Below are 26,434 nucleotides of genomic sequence, written 5' to 3' on the forward strand. Positions count from 1 at the left end.
TCTGCTTGGCGTGCAGAAGGTCCCAGGTTCAATCTCTGGCATCTCCAGTTAAAGGAACTAGGCAAGTAGGTGATGGGAAAGACCCCTGCCTAAGACCCTGGAGAGCCATGAAGAGGGGCCATGACTTAGTGGTAGAACATCTGTTTGGTGTGCAGAAGGTCCCAGGTTCAATCCCCGGCGTCTCCAGTTAAAGGGACTAGGCAGGTAGGTGATGTGAAAGACCTCTGCCTGAGACCCTGGAGAGCCGCTGCCGGTCTGGGTAGACAATACTGACTTTGATGGACCAAGGGTCTGGTTCAGTATAAGGCAGCTTCATGTCTTCATGCTGCTGTTGCGCTCATAGGAGCCCAAGTGAAAGGAAATACTGGGTGAGTGTAATTCTATGTGAGTCACTGCCAGCATCATGATTTAAACCGAGCCTAGGTGAGGCTGCAAGAAAGTCCTTGGCTCCCTCGAGGTGACTGTGACCTCCAGAGCCTCTGGTAAGGTCCTCAGCTGAATACACAGTGGCAAAAGGAGGGCTTTGCTAGGTGTGGGTGATAGGCGGGCCGCAGGAGAGAGGAAGCCAGATGTCATGAGTCCTCTGGAAGAAAGTTAGAGGGCAAGCACGGTGTAGTGGTTAAGAGCGGTGGACTCTGATCTGGAGAACCGGGTTTGATTCCCCACTCCTCCACATGAGCGGCGGAGGCGAATCTGGTGAACCGGATTGGTTTCCCCATTTCTCCACATGAAGCCAGCTGGGTGTCCTTGGGCTAGTCACAGCTCTGATAGAGCTCTCTCAGCCCCACCTACCTCACAGGGTGTCTGTTGTGGGGAAGGGAAGAGAAAGTGATTGTAAGCCGGTTTGAGTCACCCTTAAGTGGTAGAGAAAGTCGGCATATAAAAACCAACTCCTCTTCCTCCTCCTCCTTCGTAACAGTAGTATATGTAATCTTGAAGAGGTGGGGGGGGAATATGGAGCCAGGACCCCTTGGTTTTCTGGCGGGTGGGTTAACTTGGGGGAGGGGGACTGACTGATTTTGAAGTTCTCTGCGATTGTTCATCTCCTTTCTGTGTTTTACCTGAAAAGTTGTGAATCGTCTCCTGACGGGAACTGCCATCCCCAGCCATGGCTGAAGGGGGCGCTGACGGGAACCAGCCACCGCGGGAACCTCCCCACAGCCTTCAGGGCTTGCTGCAGATGGTGGTCACGGCGGGGAATGCTGAGCCCGCCCCGTTAGAGCCCATGACTGATGAGGTACGCTGCTTCAATCGGTGGGAGGGGGAGCAAGGTCAAATGGTTATATCTAGGGGGGGGGGGTGTACATGTGTGAAGATGTGCGTTTGAGACACCTGTTTTCTTGCAGTCAAGCAGTTGGAGGGCGCCAATTGTTAATGTTTGGACATGGGTGCTGTGGCATGCTGAAAGTCCCGTTTAAATCCCCAGCATCTTCAGCTGAAAGGCTCTCCAGTCGCGAGGGATGGAGGAATTGCATTCCTTTTTAACGCTTTCCTGTGTAAACAAAGTTCCCTGCAAGTGGAAAGCTAGCCCTGCAGGGGGCAGCCTGGCCTAGAACCATTCTCCCCACTTTTAGTTTTTGTTTGATCTGAGGGAGCAGTCAGTAATGGCCTCCCTCTCACCTGCAGTCTAGAACGGTACCATCTGCTGAAGCATCTCATGCTTCTACTGCCTCGTTTTGCTGAACGCAAAGACCAGACCGACGTCACCGTGAAATGTCAGCTGTCACACGGGAATACTGACAATCCCAAATACATTTCTGCAGCTCTTTGAGAGTAAATAAGTTTCTTCCGTTCTTCAGAGCTATGCAAGCAAGTGATGAGAATTGCATTTTTGGGCACTGTAAGGGTTCACTGGGGCATTCACAACATCCACCTGGGATTGTTGGCATTCCAATTTGAATGTCCACCAGATTTTTGGCCATGCGGGGTGCACGTTTGTAAATACCTATGGTGCTTTTTTAAGGGGGCTTCATAATCTTTAGTTGGTATAACACAGCTGAGATCTGTGTCATTTCAGGCACAATGTCCTGTGTGTGGCGAGTTGGCTTGCCCCAAAGGGTGTACAAATCTGGGATGAGTGGTTAAGAAAAAGGCAACATTTTAGATTATATATATGTATTTTTAAATATATGTATTTTAAATATATGTATTTATATATGTATTTTAGATTAAATATATGTAACAGAGAATTAATAATTTTTAATATTAATCAACTGGGCAAAAAACATGGCAACTGCCAATGTACTTTTAAAATCTACCCCTGCTAAAAAAAACCTCAAATGATCCAAGGGTCCAAAGGTTTTCCTTTATCCCTTAGAAGAGGGGTGGGGAACCTTTTTCCTGCCAAGGGCCATTCGGGGGCCATAACCAGATGTAGATCTCCTGGCGCAGGGAGGGGGGGAGAGGCTAGGGTTGCCAGGTCTCCAGCCACCATCTGGAGGTTGGCAACCACAGGGGAGGCCACACAGAGAAGGCCTGGAGGGCACCCCCGCTCCCCCCCTCCCAGGTGGGAGGGCAGCCAGCAGTGGGCCCCGAGCAAACGAGGCGCCGGGGGGGCTCAGCCCGCAGCTGATCCTCAGGGAAGGAAGGGAGGAAGGAAAACAGAGAAATGGAGGGGGGGGGGAAAGGACGGAAGGAGACAGACAAAGAAAGAGACGAGGGAGAGATGGGGAGAAAGAGTGACAGAAACAGAGGAAGAGAGAAAAGCCTTCCCCCCACACATGCACACGCCGGCCCCACGCAACCGGGCCCCAGGCTCCCCGCCTCCCCCAACACATACACACATATGGCAGCACACGCAGCCCTGTGCGACTGGGCCCCAGCCTCCACTCCCCCCCACCCCGAGTCCACAAAAGGCCAAGGCCTTCCAATCTCGATCGGCTCCCGTGCGCATGTTCCGCCACCGGGAGCCACCGGCCTCTCCCTCGCCACTTGACAGGCGGCGAGAGGGGCTTACAGTGTGTCGCGGTGTTCCTGCATGCCGCGACTGTAGGGGGCAGCCTTGGAGGAAGCGTCCCTCCCCTCCCCCCTCCTCTCGCTGACCAACAGTCGACGGGAGGAGGTCCAAAGGGTGCCGCGGCCCCAGGAACACCCTCTGTGCTGCGCCTCCGCGGCTGGGCCCTGGAGCTCCCGAGGGCCACTGAAAATGTCCTTGGGTCCCGCATCCGGCCCCTGGGCCGGATGTTCCCCATCCCTGCCTTAGAAGCTCCTTGATCCATTGATCTTGAGCAGCGTAAATCTAATGTTTGAGGGATATAAGGACTGAAATAAATCTCGCCACTGACAATGTAGCCTTGGGATCCCGGTCACTTAATAAAAAAGGCATTATGTCGGACACAGAGGCATTCGATTTTTATGTTGAAAGGGGAGAGATATAACGTGATCGGAGTTCCTCATAATAGCGGCATTCCAAGAGGGCGTGAGCTAATGAATCGATAGAGCCAGAAGAGCAAGGACAGGTCCTGTCTGGGTATGGGATAAAAGGTTTTGTTCATCTAACTCTTGCCACATTGAGCAGGTCACGACTGAATGGAGAATGTTGAAGGGTGTCTATTTGACCAGAGCCACTTTTGCACCCTCGCTCAGAATACGGCACTTGGGTAAAAAATAGCAGAGGGTGCCCAGAACATGGATACTTCTAGAAGGAATCTGGGCTCTCGGCAGGAAAAGGAGGGTCTTGTGTGTGAGGGTTTTCTGACCGGTGTTTCCCCCCTCCCCCTTCCCCCTGCTGTTGGTCGGTTACCCAGCGGAGGCAGTGGTTGCAGGAAGTGATGGTGGAGACGTTCGGGGGGCAGCAGGACGAGGTAGAGCAGATGAAGGCATGTTTGCGGGTCCTGGAGGCAGCGACCCCTGGAACAGGAAGCCAAGAGAGCCTGGAAGAAGCCCATTCAGATCGGGCGAACAGAGAAGAGGCGTTGGATGTTCTGGCAGAATTGTGTGAAAACTTGGATAATGCTGCGGGTATGGCGATTCCCTTATTTTTGAGTGTGCGTGCATGCGCAGGAGAGGTGTGAAGAACATGATGGGTAACTGAGGCTTGAAGGGCAAGAAGAAGAGTAGTAGTAGTAGTCGGTTTTTATATGCCGACTTTCTCTACCACTTAAGGAAGAATCAAGCCAGCTTACAATCACCTTCCCTTCCCCTCCCCACAGCAGACACCCTGTGAGGTAGGTGGGGCTGAGAGAGTTCTGAGAGAGATGTGACTTGCCCAAGGTCACCCAGCTGGCTTTGTGTGGAGGAGTGGGGAAACAAATCCAGTTCACCAGATTCGCCTCCGCCGCTCATGTGGAGGAGTGGGGAATCAAACCCGGTTCTCCAGATCAGACTCCACCACTCCAAACCACCGCTCTTAAGAACATAAGAAGGCCCTGCTGGATCAGACCAAGGCCCATCAAGTCCAGCAGTCTGTTCACACAGTGGCCAACCAGGTGTCTCTAGGAAGCCACAAACAAGACGACTGCAGCAGCACCATCCTGCCTATGTTCCACCGCACCCAAAATAATAGGCATGCTCCTCTGATACTAGAGAGAATAGGTATGCAGCATGACTAGTATCCATTTTAACTAATAGCCATGAATACCCCTTTCCTCCATGAATATGTCCGCTCCCCTCTTAAAGCCCTCCAAGCTGGCAGCCATCACCACATCCTGGGGCAGGGAGTTCCACAATTTAACTATGCGTTGTGTGAAAAAATACTTCCTTTTATCTGTTTTGAATCTCTCACCCTCCAGCTTCAGCAGATGACCCTGCGTTCTAGTATTATGGGAGAGGGAGAAAAACGTCTCCCTGTCCACTCTCTCCAAACCATGCATAATTTTATAGACTTCTATCGTGTCTCCCCTTAGCCGCCTTCTTTCCAAGCTAAGCAGCCCTTAACCACTACACCATGCTGGCTCTCAAGGTGTGAAGAGCATGATGGGTAACTGAGGCTTGAAGGGTTACCAGGAGCTGGCCTCCCCCCACTTTCCTTTACGCTGTTTATTAACTTTAATCTGGGTGCCTGCCTGTTCTTTCAGGCCCACTGTGGCCTACACTAATTTTTTGATCATATTGTTGTAACCCGCTCTGAGCCCGGCTTGCTGGGAACGAGGGCGGGCTATAAAGGAATAAATAAATATAAATACAGTCTGCAGTCGAGCACCACTTGTTTTAATCATTAGTTGATTAACAATTAGGAATTGGTTTTATAAATCTTTTAAAGTATATTGTTTAAAATGGTTTTATGATATTGTATGTTATCTGATAATGTTCGCAGCCCTGAGCCTGGCCTCGGCCAGGGAATAGGGCGGGATATAAATTGAATTATAAATAAATAAACAGAGTCAGTGGAGATGGAGGAACTTGGAAGTGGATTGAAAACACAGTTTGTGGTAAAATCCTTAAAGAAGTAGAGAATTTTAAAAACCTATTTGGAGTAGGACAAAAAAAGCCCTTGTAAAGTCCAAAGTTTTCTTCCCCCCAAGCACATCACGTGTTAAAGTGTCTTCCAGATTAGCCTCAGACGTTCACAATCTAAAATTTTGACTGCCACCACCCCCAACAGAGATCCTCAACATCAGCAAAAGCCACCTGCCTAGACCCAGTTGGGCATGTATCAATGCTACCTGATGTGTTGCACCTGAATGGGGAAGTCCTTGATGCCCAGGGGACATGTGTGCATGTGTGAGGGGAAGGGAGAGGAAATCTCCAGACTGTATGTATGGTGAAGAATAAAGAACTGACTCTCTGTGAGCTGCAGTGAAGTGATTTGGAGAAGGGCGGGGAATGCTTGCATTATATTCTGCAAATAATCCCAAGCCAATAGCTTTGTATGATTCTTCCCCCTCACCCTCCGCCCCCCCTTTCACTCTCCTCTAGATTTCTGCAAACTGGAAGGCATGCGGCTTCTGGCCCACCGCTACTTGGAGCACGAGGAGAAGGAGCTGTGCTGGCGAGCGGCCCACCTGGTGGGCACCTGCGCCCAGAACGTGCCCAAGGTCCAGGAGCAGGCCTTGGCACTAGGCTGCATGAGGAAGCTGCTGCGGCTGCTGGACCACGATCCCAGCGAGGCCGTCCGGATTAAAGCGCTCTTCGCCATATCCTGTGAGTCTAGGAACCCCTCCCCTGCCCTCCTACTTGGCTGGAGGGAGGGCCGTGGAGTGAGAACACATTGCTAAGATGAGGATTTTGACTAAGACCCCCCTCCTTCCAGTGTATGTATAGATCGGGGGTCCCATGGGCGCCATGGCACCTGCTGACACCTTTTCTGGCACCCGCTGAGTATTTTTAGAAAGTGGGTGGGGTCAGGTAGGCTTTTGCCCAATGGGGCTTATGATTGACTATTGGAGATTTGATTGACTAAGCAGATTTTTAAAAAATGTTGTTTTGCCAGCAGCTGCCATCACAACACAAGGATCTCTACACTGTGCTACTGAAGTAAAGCTTTTGGCAGTCGTTTTGTGGCTGGCTGCGCCTCTTGCAGCAGCCATTTTGTGGGAAAAGCTTGATCTACCGGTTTTCTCGATTTGGTTCTTTTATTTATTTACAAAATTTATATCCCACCTTTCTGCCCTCATGAGGGCCACCAAGGCGGCCAATGTATATGATAAAATCACATTTTAAAACTGTTAAAATCAGCCCCCTCCCGAACACACACCATTAAAACAAATTAAAAGCAGAGTTAAAATACGTACAAAAACATAAAAATAGCAAGGAAGGAGAGATCGCTGAGGGAATGCCAAACGAAACCAAAAAGCCTTCACCCACTGTTGAAAGATGGCAACAGAAGGGGACAGATAATCTGTGGCTCAGTGGTAGAGCATCTGCTTGGCGTGCAGAATGTCCCAGGCTCAATTCCTGGCATCTCCAGTTAAAGGGACTAGGCAGGTAGGTGATGTGAATAGACCTCTGACTGAGTTCCTGGAGAGCCACTGCCAGTCAGAATAGACAGCACTGACTTTGATGGATCAAGGGTCTGATTCAGTATAAGGCAACTTCATGTGTAATCTCCCTGGGGAGAGTGATCTAGAGCTTTGGTGCCATGACCAAGAAGGCCCTTTCCTGGGTTGCCGCTTATCTGACCTTTAAGGCCCACAAATGGTTTATGTAGGAAAGCTGTTGATCCTTTTCTAGTCCTGTGCACGACACAGACCATGAGTTTTTTTTTATCACTGGTTGTTCAGTGCTTGGAATGATTAGAAGCCATGTCTGTCTGGGGGTTTGTGAAGCACATTTGACACATTCGGTGCCAAAGGTTGCACAGTGAGCCTGTGACCGAGATGGGACATGACTGTGTAAAACGCCTGACCCTCTTTCTGTTCTCCGTGCCGCCAGGCTTGGTGAGAGCCCAGGAAGCCGGCCTGCTTCAGTTCCTGCGTCTGGACGGGTTCTCGGTTCTCATGAGGGCCATGCAGAGCAATGTGCAGAAACTACAAGTGAAATCAGCCTTCCTGTTGCAGAGCCTTCTGGTCGATCACCCGGAGCAGAAAGGTGAGAAGCATTGGCGGGGGCAGGGGTGGGTGGGTTGGTGCCTGTGATAGGCCCTTCCTTGAAACCAGACTGCCTCTCTGATGAATTTGGGGGACCTGGTTGGTTCTGAGTTATAAGAAGAAGAGTTGGTTTTTATTTGCCGGCTTTCCCCACCACTTAAGGAAGGATCAAACCAGCTTACAGTCTCCTTCCCCTCCCCACAACAGATACGCTGTGAGGTAGGTGGGGCTGAGAGAGCAGTGACTAGCCCAAGGTCACTCAGCTGGCTTCATGCAGGGGAGTGGGGAAACAAATCCAGTTCACCAGATTTGCCTCCGCTGCTCATGTGGAGGAGTGGGGAATCAAACCCAGTTCTGCAGATCAGTCCACTGCTCCAAACCACCTCCCTTATTCACTACACCATGCTAAGCCTTCCCCTCAGTTACAAGATCTTCTTAGGGTAACAAGTGCAGAGTTTCCGGGGCACTGCTGTGAGGTTCGTCTTCTATCGAGCCAGAAGAGTACAGAGATCACCGAAGAAGGAGGTTTAATAAAACAACAGCGAAAGTTTATTTATGCACAGGATAATTCTCTTTCAAGGTTGTAGTCCCATGGGTGAGGTTTTTTGTGTCGCCAGTGCCACATTTCAGACTTTTCACATGTTTGAGTCAAACCACACAAAACTGGGGGAAAGCCATCCTTTCTTCCTTTTTGTTATCATGTAGAAGCTAATAGCTGTTAGGGGGGGAAGTCCTTGCCCTCGGAAATGTGTCTTGGAAACTGTTTTTGGGTTTGTGGGGTGAGTGATGGACATGCAGATGTAATGGCTGTAGCCCTTTCTCATCAGAAGGTGCAATCCTAAACCACATTGACTGAATGTGGTGGACAGTGACATGCTTTGGGAAGCCCCCAGGCGAGATGAGGGGAAGTCCTCCTACCCAGCTCTATTACTAGGTGGTGAGGTTGCTGTCACCTCCCCATAAATAGCCACCTGCTCTTTTCTTGGCTTAAAGTGACCGTCTCTCCCCCTCCCCCAGAAACTCTTTGTTCGATGGGAATGGTCCAGCAGCTAGTGGCCCTGATCCGGTCGGAACACAGCACTTTCCACGAACACGTCTTGGGAGCCTTGTGCAGGTATTGAGGGGAGTGGGAGGTGCAGAGGGGGAAGCCAGCCCCTGTAGGCCCTCTGGCGGAAAGAGAACCCAAAAGAACTGGATCAGACCAGTGGTCCATCTAGTCTGGCACACTGTCTCACACAGTGGCCAACCGGTTGCCCTGGAGGGGTGCAGAGGCTTAGGCCCTTTCCTGATGCTGTCTCCGATCGCTGGTATTCAGAGCTTTGCTGCTTCTGTAGATGGAGGTTCCCTGGATTCACCCTGGATAGCGACCACCGATGGACCACTCCTCCCTGAATCTGTCAAATTCCCTAAGTGTGCTTGGGATTGACATTCTTAGGAACTGGGAGATGTTGGGGGGGAATGGTAGGATCAAATTTATATCAGTAGATAGATGCAGGGAGTGATAAGAAGAAGAGTTGGTTTTTATCTACCAACTTTATCACCTAGGGAAGAATCAAACTGGCTTACAACCACCTTCCCTTCCCCTCCCCACAACAGACACCCGATGAGGTAGGTGGGACTGAGAGAGCTCCAAGAGAGCTGTGACTAGCCACCGCTCCAAACCACCGCTCTTAACCACTGCAGCATGCTAGCCCTACAGGATGCTTGGCGTCAGTCTGTATCTCTGGGGAGACAACAAAGATTCCTCATTTAAAATATTAGAACTTAGCAGCACCCAGTGAAGAATAGGTATGCATCATGACTAGTAGCCATTTTGACTAGTAGCCGTAGATAGCCCTCTCCTCCATGAACATGTCCACACCCCTCTTAAAACCCTCCAAGTTGGCAGCCATCACCACATCCTGGAGCAGGGAGTTCCACAATTTAACTATATTCTCAGGAATTTGGATTTTGCTTCAAGTACTTGATTTGGCACATGTAGAATTTCAAAAGACAGGAGAGAGGACCTGGGAAATAGGATAAGCTGAAGTAAAACTTTTTGCCCTGTGTCTAATCTCCCTTTTTTCCTCTGTGGCCCTTGACTTTAGCCTGGTGGCAGATTTTCCTCAGGGGGTCCAAGAGTGTCAACAGCCAGAACTGGCACTTGAAGAGCTGTTAATGGAGCGGTGCCAGCTACTGAAGGAACAGGAAGCGTTTCAGGTAGGCTGGAAACGGGCTCTCGCCAAAGCCTTCGCCATTTTGGGGAAGGGGCTGTGTGCCTTTTGGGACAACCCCTGAGATTTAAGAGCGGGCAGCCCCAAACCCATTCGAATGAACGGTCCATCCCTATCATGTCAATCGCTCGGCTAATTAGGTACGTTTTTGACAGGTGAGGAATGTCCCTCCCACAAACGGACATCCAATTGCATGGGGTCTCTTGTCATGTGGGAGGAGCTTCCTTGCTCCTGGAATCCCCTGCCACCTGGTAGAGCTTCTTGTTGATGGATGACCAGCTTTCTGTAAAGGGGTTCCAGTCTCTCTACAGCGCCTGTAGGCTTGTCCAGTGTTCCCAATGAACTGTTTTAGGTTCCGGTGCAAAGTTCCAGGGGCTTTCACCATACAGATGGCAGGGATAGGAACATATTATCATCAGCTTCCGTCCATAAAGCAGGGGTCCCCAGCATTTTTGAGCCTGCAGGTACCTCTGGATCTCTGACACAGCGTGGTGGGCACAACCACAAAACGGCTGCTGCGGGAGGTGGAGTCAACCACAACATGCCAGGGGGTGAGGTTGTGTGTAACTATCACAGTAACTCTTTAATGTTTCAGGCAGAAGCTCTGTTTTAACCGGAAGCCTTTTTAAAACAAATGTACTGTTTAAAAATAGTTTCCTGCATTCACATAAAATATACACATATTGAGCTACCTAAGAGAGCCCCGTGGCATAGAGTGGTAAGTTGCAGTACTGCAGTCAAAAGTTCTGCTCATGACCTGAGATCAGTCCCGACGGAAGTCAGGTTCAGGCATAAGAAGAAGAGTTGGTTTTTATATGTCGACTTTTTCTACCACTTAAGGCAGAATCAAACCAGCTTACAATCACCTTCCCCTCCCCACAACAGACACCCTGTGGGGTAGGTGAGACTGAGAGAGTGTGACTTGCCCAAGGTCACCCAGCTAGCTTCGTGTGCAGGAGTGGGGAAACCAACCCGGTTCACCAGATTAGTCTCTGCCGCTCATGTGGAGGAGTGGGGAATCAAACCCGGTTCTCCAGATCAGAGTCCACTGCTCCAAACCACAGCTCTTAACCACTGCAGCACGCTGGCTCTCTTGGAAGGCAGCCTTCCATCCTTCCATGGTCGGTCAAATGAGTACCCGGCTTGCTGGGGTTAAAGTGTAAACGACTGGGGAAGGCAACTGCAAACCACCCCATAAACATAGTCTGTCTAGTAAACGTCGGGATGTGACGTCACCCCATGTGTCAGTAATGACCCGGTGCTTGCACAGGGGACTACTTTTACCTTTAAGACACCCTCATCTGGCAGTATCTGTCTTCTGTTTTGCAGGCTTTAGGTGAGCTGGCTGAAAACCCCTCTGTACCCTCCTGCTTGGTGGGTGCCATGCTGGGGACCCTTGCCCTAGAGCTTCATGGCCAATGGCAGCTTTCAGTTTTAGAGAGGAAGTTCAGGCTGTGGGCGGCTCTGGTCTTTTCCCTCTCTCCCAGTGGACTTGTCTCCTGCTTGAGAAAATAAGTTATTCTCTCCAAGGAGACGGCTTACCATAGGCTGCTTGAATTGGCGCTGTCGTCTTCTCTGCTATTAATTTCCTAGCATATGGCCAATCTGAGGCTATCCTCCCCCCCCCCCAGATTTTTCTTGATTATTGGGGTGGGGTACGCATTCCCTCCTTTTCTCTGTCTGCGGCTGTTGTGTGTACTGTCAGCAGATTAGTTCCCACCCCTGCTGTTCGCGGTGACAATTTTCTTCCGAACATAGCAATTAGAGTGCACTAAACTTGACAATTAAACAATTGGACTAATGTGATAAGTGGGGCGGACTGGGAGCCAGGCTTGCTGCATGGTTTTAAAGCTCTCCCCCCCCCCCCCCACCTGCAGCCCGCCTGCCCACCCTGTTTGGGGAAAAAATACACCAAGTTCAAACAGCAATATTTCGGCGTCTTGGAGGCCCAATCTTGCCTGCAGGTATTGGGCAGTATCTTGAAGTGCAAACAGGGTGTGTGGGGGTAATGTGTTTTGGTAATGTCTTGGTATAATTGGTGGGGTTGGGGAAAGGATTGATACACCATAAGGTCATCCAACTACTGCATGGCCACACACATCCTGGAGCAGGGAGTTCCACAGTTTAACTATATTGTCAGGGAATTGGATTTGGCACATATCAAATTTCAGAAAACAGGGACTCAGGAGGGAAGGCGGACCTGAGTTCGAATGGGCCTCCCAAGGGGCCAAAGGATTATTTTGAGTGGATGTTCAGCGCCATTTGTTCAGCGCCGTTTGCTTCTGATTTACTGTTCTATTTTAGACTGCAAGAGAGGGGTTATATATCTGTACACTTGTTTATGTGTGTGATCGGTAATCCTCCCTGCTCATAGAAAACTAGCCATGTTGGGGGTCCAGGATACAGTCTTTGGTGTGTCTCTGGAAGAAGTGCAGCTGGGAAGGAACACTCCCTCTGGGGTGAATTTGCTGCTTTGACTATCCACCAGAGGGCATTTAGAGAAGATCCAGATGTGCAGTCAGGTGGTACAGTCCTCAAAGTGGTTTTACCACCCGTAGGATGAATGGGGGGGGGGATCCTCAATGGAAAGCTGACATGCCACCCAAACCAGGTCCCAAACAAAGTACTTAGACATGGGAGATGGGAGGCACTTCAAATAAGTGATCTCCCTTCCCCACCCCACATGCAGTCCAATGAAAGTACCATAGCCATAAAAGGCATTAGAAAGGGGTTAAATAATAAAAAAGATGTACCATCCATTGAAAGCATCTCTGGTGTATTACTTACTGAGATGAACAGGCACAGGCACAGGGTGATTACACTGAAGTGGGAGGTCACAAAGGCTTGAATTGGGGCAGGAGCATGCAAACTTTAGAGACCGCACTGAACTCTTCATCCGCAGCAGAATGTGTAGTGACTGGGATTGCCAACCTCCAGGTAGTACCTGGTGATCTTCTGGAATTACAGCCACTCTCCAGCCTTCACAGATCAGTTCCCCTGGATGAAATGGCTGCTTTGAAGTATGGTATTATACAACGTTGAAGTTCTTCCCCCCCCTCCCCAAACCTTGCTGTCCTCACCCTCCACCACCAAATCTCTAGGAATTTCCCAACCTGGAGTTGGCGATAACAGCACAGAGACCAAAAATGCTTGTGAAGGCATGTATTTTTTTGGATGTTTCATACAGTGTTCTGAGTAGAAAGCTGTCGTTACTCCAAATATATATATTGACAAAGTGTTGAAGTTGTATAATGGCTTGGGAGGGAACTGAATCCCCCCCTCCAGTGTGGTATAGTGGATAAGAGTGGTGGTTTGGAGCAGTGGAGTCTGATCTGGAGAACCGGGTTTGATTCCCCACTCCTCCACATGAGCGGCGGAGGCTAATCTGGTGAACTGGATTTGTTTCCCCACTCCTACACACGAAGCCAGCTGGGTGACCTTGGGCTAGTCACAGCCCCACCTACCTCACAGGGTGTCTGTTGTGGGGAGGGGAAGGCGATTGTAAGCTGGTTTGAGTCTCCCTTAAGTGGCAGAGAACATCGGCACATAAAAACCAACTCTTCTTCTGTCTCTCCCTTTCCAAGGAGGAGCTTGATTTCTGTAAGACTTTACTACGCCTTTGCTTCCAAGGCCAACCTGACGAAAACAGCATGGACCGGTAACTTGGCTCCCCAGACCCCTGTTCAACGCTGTTGGAAGTTCTTGCTTACACTTGGAGCCGTTTCAGTTGGAAACACTTTTATGGAAACGCCCATGTTTATCCTACGTTCACTGGAGACAGGCCGGAGCAACAGAAGATGCCTCTAACCAGAGATGTGGCCGGCGAGCTGAACAATCAGCAGGAAGACACCTTTCATAAGCTGTCGCTGTGTAACTTCCTCTTCCTCACCCTGCAGAACTGTTCTTCTGCCGCCGCTCTGCTGCCTTTCTAGTCTCACCCTCGCAGTTTGCAAGCAGGTAGCTGAACAGCCACCGTTGGGGAGTGGCTCTGAAATCCCCCATTTAATTGATAAATGAAGCCTGGTTTCCTACAGATAACGTGTCTTGTTCGTCAAAGATGAGATACTTGCCAAGGCGGGGAGGGGGAGGTTTGCAGGCCTTTATTTCCTTTATCTGAAGTCGCCACGGCACAAGCAGAGGGGCATTAACTGCTCCACAGAGAGAGAAAGCACGCTGAACCACCACTTCAAGGCCCAGAGTGCTTGAGGGAGCTTTGCTCCGAAGCGACAGGGGCTTTGGAGAGCGTCAACGTGAAGGACCCAGGCCTACACTTGTGGCTGCATGCTCCAGGGAGACAACAGGGCTTTGGATCTGCTCTTCTCCTAGCCAGGGCAAGCTGGACGGACCGCCGTTGTGTCCCTTTGTTCCCTCGTTGGCTTCTCTCCTCTTAGTGTATCCTAGCAGCCTCCACCATTTTTTCCACTCTGCTCTGCAGTTACTGTGTTTGCTTACGCCTTACTGAAAAAAAAAACAAGTTGCTGGTTTGAGTAAGAAGTCTGGCTTGTTTTTTTCCCCCCGTCAACAGATGCCGAACTCTTATCATGCCCCTCTCTGCTTAGGGAAAACAAATACCAAAGAGGAGACTGTATTGCGTATGGATGAATGTCTGGAAGCACTGCAGCCAGTCACATGAACACATGAAGCTGCCTTATACTGAATCAGACCCTCGGTCCATCAAAGTCAATATTGTCTACTCAGACAGGCAGCGGCTCTCCAGGGTCTCACCTACTTGCCTAGTCCCTTTAACTGGAGATGCCGGGGATTGAACCTGGGACCTGCATGCCAAGCAGATAATCTACCACTGAGCCATGGCCCCTCTGGCTCCTTTGAGTAGGAAGAGGCTGTGGCTTACTGGCAGAGCACCTGCCTTAGCACGCAGACGGTTCCAGGTTCAATCCCTGGCACTTCCACTTAAAGGATTTGCAGGTAGCAGGGCTTGGGGAAAGACTTCACTCTGCCCGAGACCCTGGAGAGCCACGATCAGTCAGTGTCCCCAATATTGAGATTGATGGCAGGGTCCAAAGCAGGTTTGTCCATGCACATATTGAGTACCGCTTCCTGAACACATGAAGCTGCCTTATACTAACTCATACCCTCGGTCCATCAAAGTCAGTATTGTCTACTCAGACTGGCAGTGGCTCTCCAGGGTCTCAGGCAGGGTCTTTCACGTCTAGCCCCTTTAACGGAAGATGCCAGGGATTGAACCTGGGATCTTCTGTATGCCAAGCAGATGCTCTACCACAGCCATGGCCCCTCTCCTCTTGCAGCACACTTGCAGTCCACAAGGCAAGAGAGTTTGTTGGGAGAGTGGCCAGGTTCAAACAGCAGATACTCCTGCTGTATCACAGGCTGCTTATGATTTCCCCTCCAATTTTCAGCAGAATTTTGCCATATGATATTGGAAGGAGGAGGGAAATGTTTGAGAAACGAAATCTGGACTTCACATGAATACATGAAGCTGCCTTATACTGAACCCATCAATGTCTACTCAGACCAGCAGCGGCTCTCCAAGGTCTCTGTACGGGGGAGTCTTTCACATCACTTACAAACTGCTGCCCTTGACTGGGGATGCGAGGGATTGAACTTGGGACCTTCTGCATGCCAAGCAGAGGCTCTGCCACTGAGCCATGGCCCCTCCCTTGGAAAGCTGCTGGTTCTTTGAGCCCAAGACTCCCATCATCCCCCCCCCGCCCCCAATATCTGTTGAAACCTGCGATCATCCAAGGCAATTGATTGCCACGAGAAGAAATCATGGACAAAAGCAAACGTTTCTTCACATAGTTGCATAAGTGAACGAGGGAGCTTGTCGCAAGGAGCGAAGCTCACCCGTTTAAGTGGCTTTTTCAAAGGGTCTGGCAAGCGCATAGGGAACGTTGCGTTAGCCATGATGGAAGCTGAAATGGTACGACGGGTGTCAAACTCAATTGCTACAAGGACTGGATGTGAAGAAGAGTTGGTTTTTATATGCCGACTTTCTCTACCACTTAAGGGAGACTCAAACCCGCTTAAAATCACCTTCCCCTCCCCACAACAGAAACTCTGTGAGGTAGGTGGGACTGAGAGAGCTCTAAAAGAGCTGTGACTGGCCCAAGGTCACCCAGCTGGCTTTGTGTGTAGGAGTGGGGAAACCAACCCGGTTCACCAGATTAGCGCCCGCCACTCATGTGGAGGAGTGGGGAATCAAACCCAGTTCTCCAGATCAGACTCCACCGCTCCAAACCACTGCGCTTAACCACTACAACACACTGGCTCTCCAAGTGACAAAAGCCATGGTCGCTGGCTCGACCAAATTACAAATGTCACTTGTTCTGGCCGGGCCATGTCTCGCCAGCCCAGATTGGGAGTGGGTGGGTGACTGCCTCGGCTGGCTGAAGGGGCCAGATCTGGCCCACGGGCCTTACGTTTGACACCCTTGTGGTATGATTCTAGCTGCATCTGTGCGGAGGGTCAAAAAACGTGCCTCTGCTAGGGTGGCAGCAAGCGGGGCGGGATCAGCATCCACACTCATTTTTTTATATATATATAATTTTTATAATATAAAACAAAACAAATAAAAAACAAAAAACAAGAGTACATACAAAATATTTTAACTACATAGTATAATAAAAGATTACACAATTTAAAGTACCCTTAAAACCCACCAACCACACTCATTCCTGCGCTCTGCTGTTGCCCCCTCTTCTTTCTTCTGGCTGCACAAAGGTGCAGACATGGCGATTTGGGTACCTTCCGACTGTGCCGTAGTGTGGCTCAGCTGGGAAACAAAAAATGTGCATTAAAGTTCCAAAAATGTGGGTGGGTGGGATGGTGTACAGCAGCAAGCTGCCCCATGCCTTTTTGAAAGCCGAGAATTAAAAAATATAAATATCCAGCTCAAGGTGGTAGTGGGGGGACAGGTGCCAGGTGAGTTGTGTTGGCATTGGGCACAGGGACATCTGGTCACTACCGCAGTGGCTTCTTCTCGCCCTTGCTGGGGAAAATATTGTGGGGGAACAACTCTGTTTACCAGTTGCTGGGAGAAACAAGATTTATCTCCATCCTGCCCTCCTTGTGAGTTTCCTGTTGACCTGCAGCCAAAGACAGTGCTGGAATAGGCCTTTGTTTTCATCCATTATGGTGGTTCTTACGTTAGTTAGGAAGAAGGATGTATACAGGTACCTAAACTGGAAGCGAACAGAAGGAAACAAACCTGTGTATGTGAGAATGAAGCCTGGCCCAAACCATGCACAGTGGCGAAACCGGGTTGGTTTGTAGTGAAGGAACCTTTCCATTCCTGCCACCGTTAAAGCATTCTCATGCAATAGTTTTCTGTCACATTAGTGCCCAAAAGGTAGCCAACTACACCACGGCTGTTATGGGCTACACAGCCTCAAGTGTACAGAGGCACTTTTTGAGAGACTGAGGCAGAAAAAAGGGTACAGAAATAGTCAAGCATCTTCAAGGGTGTACGCGGCACTGACTAAAGCAAAATGGAGGTAGCCGAGCGAAATACTCTGGAACGTTACTCAGCATCCCTCAGTCGTTTCTTTATTGCCTGTTGTCAGGTGCACGCAAAGACTACTCCCATTAGCTTCTTTCAGGGGTAACTCCCAAACCACATCTAACGTGAGTTCGGACTCACAAAAGGTGACGCTGGAATAAATGTTGTTAGTCTTTTCCGGTGCTACTGGGCTCCTGCGTTATTTTGCTGACACAGACTAACATGGTTACCCATCCGGAATTATTCCCCAACCACAGAGCTGGATATGCGTATGTCACGCCCGTACCAACAATTATTTCAGTTTATAGTAAGTCCTCTACCTTGCCTTCCCTGTGCCCCACCCAATCTGGGCCTAAAAACTGTCTGTCATGTGCAAAAGAGTGAGCTAGCTTATGGTCACGGGCCAGTTGAATCACTGAACGCTGACAGCTGCTTCCACCGTCCATTCTATATTGACAGTTTCATCACCCCATTTTATCCCTCTGTTCCTCTAAGGTGCTTTATCCTCCCAACCCTATAAGGTAGGTTGATAAATCCTAATCCAATATTCCAACCACCACACTGCACCAGCTCTGCCTAGCCTAGAATGTTAGATGCGCAAATGTTCAAATAAAGGTTTTTTTTTTTTTAAGCAGCTCGAGTTTGGAAAGAGAGTGGAACTCTGAAAAACTGCTCTTTACAAAACAGCTAGCAAACTTCTGGGCAGCCAGCTCAGAGACCCCTGGCCCAAGAGCCGGGCTATTCAAAAATCACCCCACGTGTAGCATAATATGCACACCACAAATCTAAGATGCGGGGCTCAGTCTCCAAAGTCTCATGCCGGGTCTTCCTCGTTTCCTGTTGCCTTCAACTTTTCCTAGCGTTATTGTCTTTTCCAGTGACTCGTCTTCTTATAATGTGACCAAAGTATGATAGTCTCAGTTTGGTCATTTGAGCTTCTAGGGAGAGTGCAGGCTTGATTTGATCTCTCTGTTAAGTGCTATCAAGTCGCTTCCAACTCATGGCGACCCTATGACTCAATATCCCCCCCCAAATGTCCTATGCTTCACAGCCTTGTTCTGGTCTTGCAAACTGAGGGCCGTGGCTTCCTTTTTATCAATCCATTTTATGTTGGATCTTCCTCTTTTCCTGATGCGTTCCATTTCCCCTTGCATTATTGTCTTTTCCAGTGAGTCTTGTCTTCCGCTTATTCGTCTTTTTTGGCGGTCCACGGTACCCGTAAAGCCCCAACACATTTCAAATGAATCAACTTTCTTGCTGATAATTCACAGTGGGTAGCCGTGTTCGTCTGTCTGCAGTAGTAGAAAAGGGCAAGAGTCCAGTAGCACCTTAAAGACTAACAGAAATATTTTCTGGTAGGGTATGAGCTTTCGTGAGCCACGGCTCACTTCTTCAGGTATCTAAATGTATTTAAATGTATCTAAATGTAGAAAAGGGCAAGAGTCCAGGAGCACCTTAAAGACTAACAAACATATTTTCTGGCAGGGTATGAGCTTTCGTGAGCCACAGATCACTTCTTCATACTGAAGAAGAGAGCTGTGGCTCACGAAAGCTCATACCCTACCAGAAAATATTTTTGTTAGTCTTTAAGGTGCTCCTGGACTCTTGCAACTTTCTTGCTGTCAGCCTGCTGTATTATCCAGATTAAATACGCACGGAATTACCCTTTGAATCTGAGAAACAAGAGAGAGCGTCACGCATGCGCACCTGTTCTTTTTTTTTGCCAAAGCCAAACGAGCGCGTGCAAGCTGAAGCCAGTGTGCGCGTGCGCGGCTCAATCCCTCCGTCCCTCTATTGGCGCAAAGGAGGGCGCGAGGAGGAGAAAAGCCGAACCCCGAGAACAGGAAGCGTGGCGCAGCGCAGCGCATGCGCAGCTGTCCTCGAAAGCGCTCCACAGGGAGCGTGCGGCGCGCACGCGCGCGCCCCCCCATCCGTGAGAAGGAGAGGGGAGGAGCCAAGGCGAGAGGAGAGAACGGCCGCGGGATGAGGGGAAGCGTGGCGCATGAGCAGTCGCCTTCGCCTGTTCCGGCATTCGGGTAAGGGAGGGGAAGGCGAGAGGAGGAGGAGGAGAGTGGCAGCAGTCGCAGCAGGTCGGCCGCTGGAGGGGCGCGCGCGGGGGATTGTGGGATCGCGGCGGTGCGAGCAAAAAAAAAAAAGTGGAGGGAGAGCGACACCCCCGCCAGCGAAGGAGGGGGGCTCGAGCCCGGTGAGAGTGGCTGGCGGTTGGGGCGGTTGGGGCGGTTGGGGGCGGTTGGGGGCGGGGGGGGGAGGAGGTGTGGGGCGCGCGTGGGGCGGGGAGAGCTCCGTGGGGAGGAAACTGCCGCCATTTTAGGGCTCCCTGTGGGAGAGACCCCCCCGTGTCCCCCTCCCCCTTTCACAACCTCCTCCCATATTTAGTTTCTGTCATCTTTCCTCTCTCCCCCCCTCCCCCCTCCCCCCTCCCCCCTCCCCCCTCCCCCCCCCCGCCTCTTAATTCTTTTCGAGGTCTTCCTTTTCTTCCTGTCAGGTAACCTAATACTCTTTCTCCCCCCCCAAACCCCCCCCCAAACTCAACAGTTTCCTCTTCCCGGCTTACCTGTTCGAGGCTTCTTAAATTCGTGCTTTTGAACTCCTGTCCTCTCACCTCAGTTCAGTGGGGAGTGCTCAGGGCTGGCATCTGAAGGGCCACGGGAGGCTTTGCCTTGGATTTACCACTCTCTAAATGCAAATTCCCCCCCCCCCCAGCCAAATTCTCAAAACTCAACAATAAACCCCCGTGCAGAGTTTTGAGAATTCAGATGGGGGGGGGGGATGTGCATGTGTGTGTGTGTGTTAAGTGCCGTCAAGTCGCTTCCGACTCATGGCGACCCTATGAATGAAAGTCCTCCAAAACGTCCTATCTTTGACAGCCTTGCTCAGATCTTGCAAATTGGAGGCTGTGGTTCAAAATATTGTCGAAGGCTTTCACGGTCAGAGTTCACTGGTTCTTGTAGGTTATCCGGGCTGTGTAACCGTGGTCTTGGAATTTTCTTTCCTGACGTTTCGCCAGCAACTGTGGCAGGCATCTTCAGAGTGGCTGTGGCTTCCTTTATTGAGTCAATCCACCTCTTGTTGGGTCTGTGCATCTAGAGAGTGGCGAACCCAAGGCAAAACCTCTCGTGCGTTTTCTCCCATAGGATCCTGTCAGCAACAAAAATGGATGTTTTAAAACAACTCTCTCTTTAAACTGGGCTCTTCCCTCCCCGTGAAGCCGGTCTAAATATACAGTTCGTGGCCTTCTAGGAAGATGCTCGGGCTCAGACTTTAATGATCGTCTTGAAGTGGCCAACGGAGAGATACGACGAAAATGCACGGGAGGTTTTGCCTTGGATTGGCCGCTCTCTAAATGCACATTTCCCCCCATCCGAATTCTTAAAGCTCAACAATAAGCCCCCGTGCAGAGTTTTGAGAATTCAGATGGGGGAAATGTGCATCTAGAGAGCGGCAGATCCAAGGCAAAACCTCCCATGCGTTTTCGCCCAAAGGATCTTGTCGACAAAAATGGATGTTTTAAAACAACCCTGCTCTCTCTTTAAACTGAATTCTTCCCTCCCCTTGAAGCCGGTCTTAATAAATAGTTCCTAGCCTGCTTGGAAGATGCTCAGGCTCAGACTTTGATGATGGTCTTCAAAGGACAGGCTGGGACTTTAATGCACATTGGTCTAAACGTTGAATGGGATAGAAAAGAGCAAGAGTCCAGTAGCACCTTAAAGTAGCACAGAATTTCTGGCAGGGTGCGAGCTTTGATCTAAACACATTGCACATTGGTCTAAACATTGAATGGGATAGAAAAGAGCAAGAGTAAAAGAGCAAGAGTCCAGTAAGAGTCCCTAAAGTAGCACAAAATTTCTGGCAGGGTGTGAGCTTTTGTGAGCCACAGCTTACTTCTTCCGATTTTGTTAGGTTTTTAGGTGCTACTTTTCTGCTGCTACTGACTAACACGGCTACCCCTCGTGATCTGTCTCCATTGAATGGAATGCTTGTGTGCATATACGCAAATCTGTACATTGTGTGTTTGACTAGCCAGTTGCAAAAAGACGATCTTTCAGAATATAGGTTCTTTAGATGTTCATTCCTCACGCTGGGAGGAAGGCACATACAATCTCTCCTTCCACACCCTCTGTGCCCCTGGCAGTAAGCCGCTCCTCTTTATTTCCCCTTGCAACACCCACTGGTATACATTCTATATGCTGCATTCTTTTTATAATGTACAAAATAATTGCTACCCTGTGTAGTTCACTCCTCGTAATCACTGATGTGACTTAGAATTGCCATATGCGTTTAAAATGCAGGGGAAAACATCCATTCTTATTATGTAATAACCTCCTGGCTGCATACAGAAGGGTGGCTAAGTGTGTTAATGGATAAACTAAGCTCCGATAACTGTGCATACACTGGCCGCTGACATCTCCCTGCTGACTTTGTAATAACCCTAACTGCTGTGTCCTGGTGTTCCCTTTCACTAGTATGTCCCCGAAAGGCCCATTCTTCTAGACTCCTTCCCCTGTGCTTGCATATTAGGTTATTTACTGAGAATTATGGGTTCCCATACTCTGTTTCTCCCTCCCCTTTAACTTTGGGGGTTACCGCACTTGTATTCCCAGCAATGTATTAAGAGTTTGAAAACGTTATAAAAAATACTGTTCGCACTTTGTCCCCTTTAGCTGTGAAGACGTCTTCCAACCATTTATAAGCTGTGGTATCCAAAAACCCTTTTAAAGCGATGTTTTTTATAATATTTTCAAACTCTTAATACATCACTGGGAATACAAAGTGCGGTAACCCCCTGAGTCTTGCTATCTCCGAATACTTTGAATGCAATTTTGCTCTGTTCCTCACCAATTGCTGTCTCTGGCTTGCAATGTTGTGTTGACTAATCAAAGAAAAGATAGTTTCACAGCTCACTTTAGGGAGGAAGCCAACAGTTGTCATCTTCTGAGAGTCCAGCGGTGCCTTAAAAGATTAACAAAATCAATTCCAGCATAAGCTTTTGTGAGTCAGAGCTCACTTTATCAGACACATATCCTAGATGTATAAATATATTTTAGTGCATTCTTGAAAATGGGGCAGAGTTGTAGGTCTGGGAGTCAAGTCTTGTTTTAAAATGTTAGCTTCCTCTGTCAGAGCATTTGGAGGGAGAGTCTTATTTTGTTTTAAACATTGACGCAAAAAGCGCATTACCGCCTTGATATGCGCTCTCAAGGTATGGGGTGGTGGGTGAGGCCGATTTTGTGTGCGCAAGATGAAAGAACATCTACATCCTACCCTAAATAGAGTGTGAGTGGCGTATTTACGGTTGAGAAAAAACAAACAAAAGGAGACTTGTAGCATATTTGAGGCATAGACTAACAGCTTTGCTGTGGCATAAGCTGCTGGGGGCTAGAGTCTGTTTCATCAGATGCCCAAAGTTTATTCATGGCTGGCTGATAAATGTTCATAGACCAGGGGATCAAGCTAAGTCAACTATAAACCAAAGAGTTAAAGATATTGAGCGACAAGTAGATCTAGCAAGAGTGCCCCTATTTATGGCTTCCCCCCCACTCCAAATTTATCCTTGCACCGGCAGCCTATCTCTGTTACTTAGAGATAAACAAATATAGGAGGGCTTTTACCTTGTCTAGGTGCGCAGCCTTACCCTCTGCTATGTTAGAGGGGAAATTCAAGAAGATACCCAGTGCAGAGAGACTATGCCCCTGCAAATCCGGGTATTTAGAAACCACTGAACATGTTCTTCTGAAATGTAACCATTACACTATACCCCGTTCTAAGTTTATTGAGCCCCTTATACTGAGAATGGGACCCGTCAGGGAAAGAGAAAAGATAGAAAAGCTCCTACAAGGAGATAATCCCTCAATCACCTCTCAGGTAGCAAAATTTTGTATGGCTGCTATGACAATTCATTGCCACAGAGTAGTCTCTTAGTCCAAATGGCAGATGTAACTCGGATGTTATTTATTTTATTATTTTTATTTTTTAACTGACTTAAGACTCGGACTGTAAACCTTTGTCGGTAATACCATTTTAGTCCATGTATCTTAAAACTAGTGTCAGCTTTTAAGCATAGTTAAATTGTGGAACTCCCTGCCCTAGGATGTGATGGCTGCCAGCTTTGAAGGCAAGTGGACATAGTCATGGAGGATAGGGCTATTCATGGCTACTAGTGAAAATGAATACTAGTCATGATGCATACCTGTTCTCTCCAGTATCAGAGGAGCATGCCTATTATATGAGGTACTGTAGAACACAGGCAGGATGCTGCTGGAGTTGCCTTGTTTGTGGGCTTCCTAGAGGCCCCTGGTTGGCCACTGTGTGAGCAGACTGCTGGACTTGATGGGCCTTGGTATGATCCAGCACGGCTTTTTCTTATGATTTTATGCTCTTAAGCATATCCTGAGAACCATGTAGGTTGTGCCATGGATGTGGTTGTCCATTCATCCATTTCTGTACATGGGGTGGGGGGATGTGACAGCTGAGTTTCCCTTCCTGTCTCCATAGCATGGCTTGTGTTAGTTCCGTACCTGGTTAGTTTTATTTATGTTTTAAATTTGACCTGCACAGCTAAAACTCGTTTGTGTCTCACATTGTGGAAAGATGTTGTAATCACCAATCAGGTGACCAAGTAGGTGATGTGAAAGATCCCTCCCTGAGACCCTGGAGAGCCGCTGCCGGTCTGAGTAGACAATACTGATTTTGATGGACCAAGGGTCTGATTAAGTATAAGGCAGCTTCATATGTTCATGTGAATTCAGAACTTGACTTTGGGGGGGGGGTGTCGGATTATTATGAATTTGTGGCTTTATCAATAAAATGTACATGCACTCTCAACACGGTTCTTTGGGATAATCACCTGAACGACATTAATTCATTGTGTTTGTCAAACCACAAACCTTTTGATATCTTTCAGGCAGGACAACAAAGCACTAGAAAATTTTCTATCCCGCATCTGTGCACACATTCGTGATCTGGAATTCACAGTATATACTAAAGTTCTTCAGGGGGCGAATGGTTCTTTCCCCCTGCTGCACCCCTCCCCTGTCTCCCAAGTTTACAAATGGGGAAAGATTGGTGACATGATTATTTGGCAGAGGTGGTGATATTCTTAAAAAAAATTTTTTTTTGCTTTCTCTGGCTTCCGTTCTTTGAGCGTATTAAAGCCTGCACGAAGGGTTGCTGTCTCCCTGTTCCATTGACTTGGTTGTTGTTAAGCACAAGGCAGTAAAGGATCCTGTCAGTCTGTTTTTGCTATACTTGGGATAAATTTTGGAAGACTCTTTTCATCCCTGAGGGAAGTTCATTGTAACTTGGATCGATTAAAAAAAAAAAAGGTTTTGAGCCTGCACCGTTGCGAAAGTTCAAGCTGTACAATCCTTGCCATATCTGAGAGGCATGTCGCTGCAGCTTGCCTTGACAGCTTTGGCAGGAGGGTTGTAAAGCTAATCCCGGTGCTACATTCAACACATAAGTGATTGAAACAAGAGAGTTAAGATTCCAAGAAAGCGTCTCTTAGTACTGTTGACAGACAGCCCAGGATCCTAAATCTTCCTTTCTCATAGCAGGGTTGATTTAGGGTGGGACTAATGTGCTGCCTTTGCTGGTTGAGCAGAAAGCAGGCGGCTCTGCTGCGTGCAGGCTAGAGGCACAATCTTAAGGCATCTATTGTTGCAGAACTAGCTTATGTTTTGCCAAATGCCGCCTCTTGCTAAGCATTGATGGAGTTCTGCCATGAGGAAATGCCCTATCAGTAGGCATCCTCCTGCTCACTGCCAGGAACTTATACACATCCTTCTGGGGCAGAGAGCTGGAGCTAAGGTGATGAAGCTGTGTGTTGACACAGGTGAGCTTGTTTGACCAATCAGGATTCAAAGATGGTTATCCCAGGGTTCTTCTGTGGAGGGAGAACCTCTTATCTACGTGAGCTAGACATTTTTGGTGTTTTCAGGCACGCACCCTTGCTGAATATTTTGGGCTGTTTGCGGATCACTGCCATCCTTTTCACACATCACCTTTTGGGGTGTACACCTCGAAACAGCTAACACAGCTATGACAAAATGCTTCCAAGTGTGCATCTTCATACACTCATTGGTGAGTTGAGATCGGCTGCTTAGTGGCAGGCCTGCTTTTTGGGCCTTTGTGAAGTGAGAAATAAGCCTTGTGTTTCTGCATGGATGAAATAGCAGCAGCATTTATTATATGCTCGCTTGTACCAGGATGAAAAGCTCGCTTTCTCCTGCTGAGGAAAAGCAGCAGAGCATTATGTCTGCTGACATGTTTGGCCTTCTGTCTGTTTTCTGGCCTTTTGAAGCCAGGAGGCAGAGTAATCCAGTAGTGTGGCTGTCTAATATGCTGCTAGTCCTGGGGATTATATAGAACTGTGGGTCATGCCTAAATAGGTTTACTCAGAAGTAAGTCCCAATTTATACAGCAGGATTTACTCCCAGGAAATTGCTTTTACAATTTCAGCCTGCTGGTCCTTTTCTTTACTATAAAATTTGCTGTCTCCTTTAAACTGATTTTTTGCCCTACTCAGTCTGCCAAAACTGATTGATACATGTGCTAGGGTAGCATTGAGCACAGTAGTTCACAGCGTGCCCTCTATAGCACTGGGTATATTTATAGTTTTTCTTTAGAAAACTAAAGTGTTTAAATCTTTATTTTGCATCCCAGAGTCCTCTACATCATGCATGAGTTCTATGGAAAAATGTATAGATTTTCTTTTAGCATGCTAACTAATGTGGAAAGGAGGCTTCAAAGGTAGAAAATTTGAAGACCGCATCTCTAGGAGGTCATACTGAAATCTGTTGATCTGTCTGGTACTGTGGGCAGCTCTGTAAGAAAACAGTTCTATGAGTGATCTTAGGGACCTGTTTGGGTTCTATCATATATACATATTGTGGGGAAAGTAGCCCTTCTGTGGACCTTTGTTATGATTAAAAATGCTATGTTGCTTGCTTTTTGGGATATTTCTTGAAGTAAGGTAAAGGTCCCCTGTGCAAGCACCAGGTCATTCCTGACTCATGGGGTGACGTCACATCCCGATGTTTTCTAGGCAGACTTTGTTTTCGGGATGGCTTGCCAGTGCCTTCCCCAGTCATCTTCCCTTTGCCCCCAGCCAGCTGGGTACTCATTTTACTGACCATGGAAGGATGGAAGGCTGAGTCAACCTTGAGCCGGCTACCTGAAACCAACTTCTGTTGGGATCGAATTCAGGTTGTGAGCAGAGCTTGTGACTGCAGTACTGCAGCTTACCTCTCTGCGCC

General features: G+C 48.7%; 2 protein-coding genes across 2 annotated transcripts in view; both read left to right on the forward strand.

The window, feature by feature from the left end:
• The first annotated feature begins 1,074 nt into the window (after positions 1 to 1,074).
• Positions 1,075 to 13,468, forward strand: HSPBP1 (HSPA (Hsp70) binding protein 1). The gene is made up of 7 exons (XM_056864018.1): positions 1,075 to 1,237; positions 3,747 to 3,960; positions 5,857 to 6,081; positions 7,312 to 7,467; positions 8,484 to 8,580; positions 9,554 to 9,665; positions 13,264 to 13,468. Exons 1-7 carry the CDS (start codon positions 1,109 to 1,111, stop codon positions 13,339 to 13,341), a joined length of 1,011 nt encoding a protein of 336 aa, XP_056719996.1. The 5' UTR covers positions 1,075 to 1,108; the 3' UTR covers positions 13,342 to 13,468.
• A 5,841-nt stretch (positions 13,469 to 19,309) lies between these two features.
• Positions 19,310 to 26,434, forward strand: part of PPP6R1 (protein phosphatase 6 regulatory subunit 1) — a 50,122-nt gene continuing 42,997 nt past the window's right edge. Inside the window, exon 1 of the mRNA XM_056864016.1 lies at positions 19,310 to 19,365. The gene's annotated coding sequence lies outside the window, so the exon portion shown is untranslated. The remainder of the gene's footprint in view (positions 19,366 to 26,434) is intronic.

The sequence above is a fragment of the Euleptes europaea genome, chromosome 18 (assembly GCF_029931775.1).
Source record: "Euleptes europaea isolate rEulEur1 chromosome 18, rEulEur1.hap1, whole genome shotgun sequence".
Taxonomy (NCBI): Eukaryota; Metazoa; Chordata; class Lepidosauria; order Squamata; family Sphaerodactylidae; genus Euleptes; species Euleptes europaea.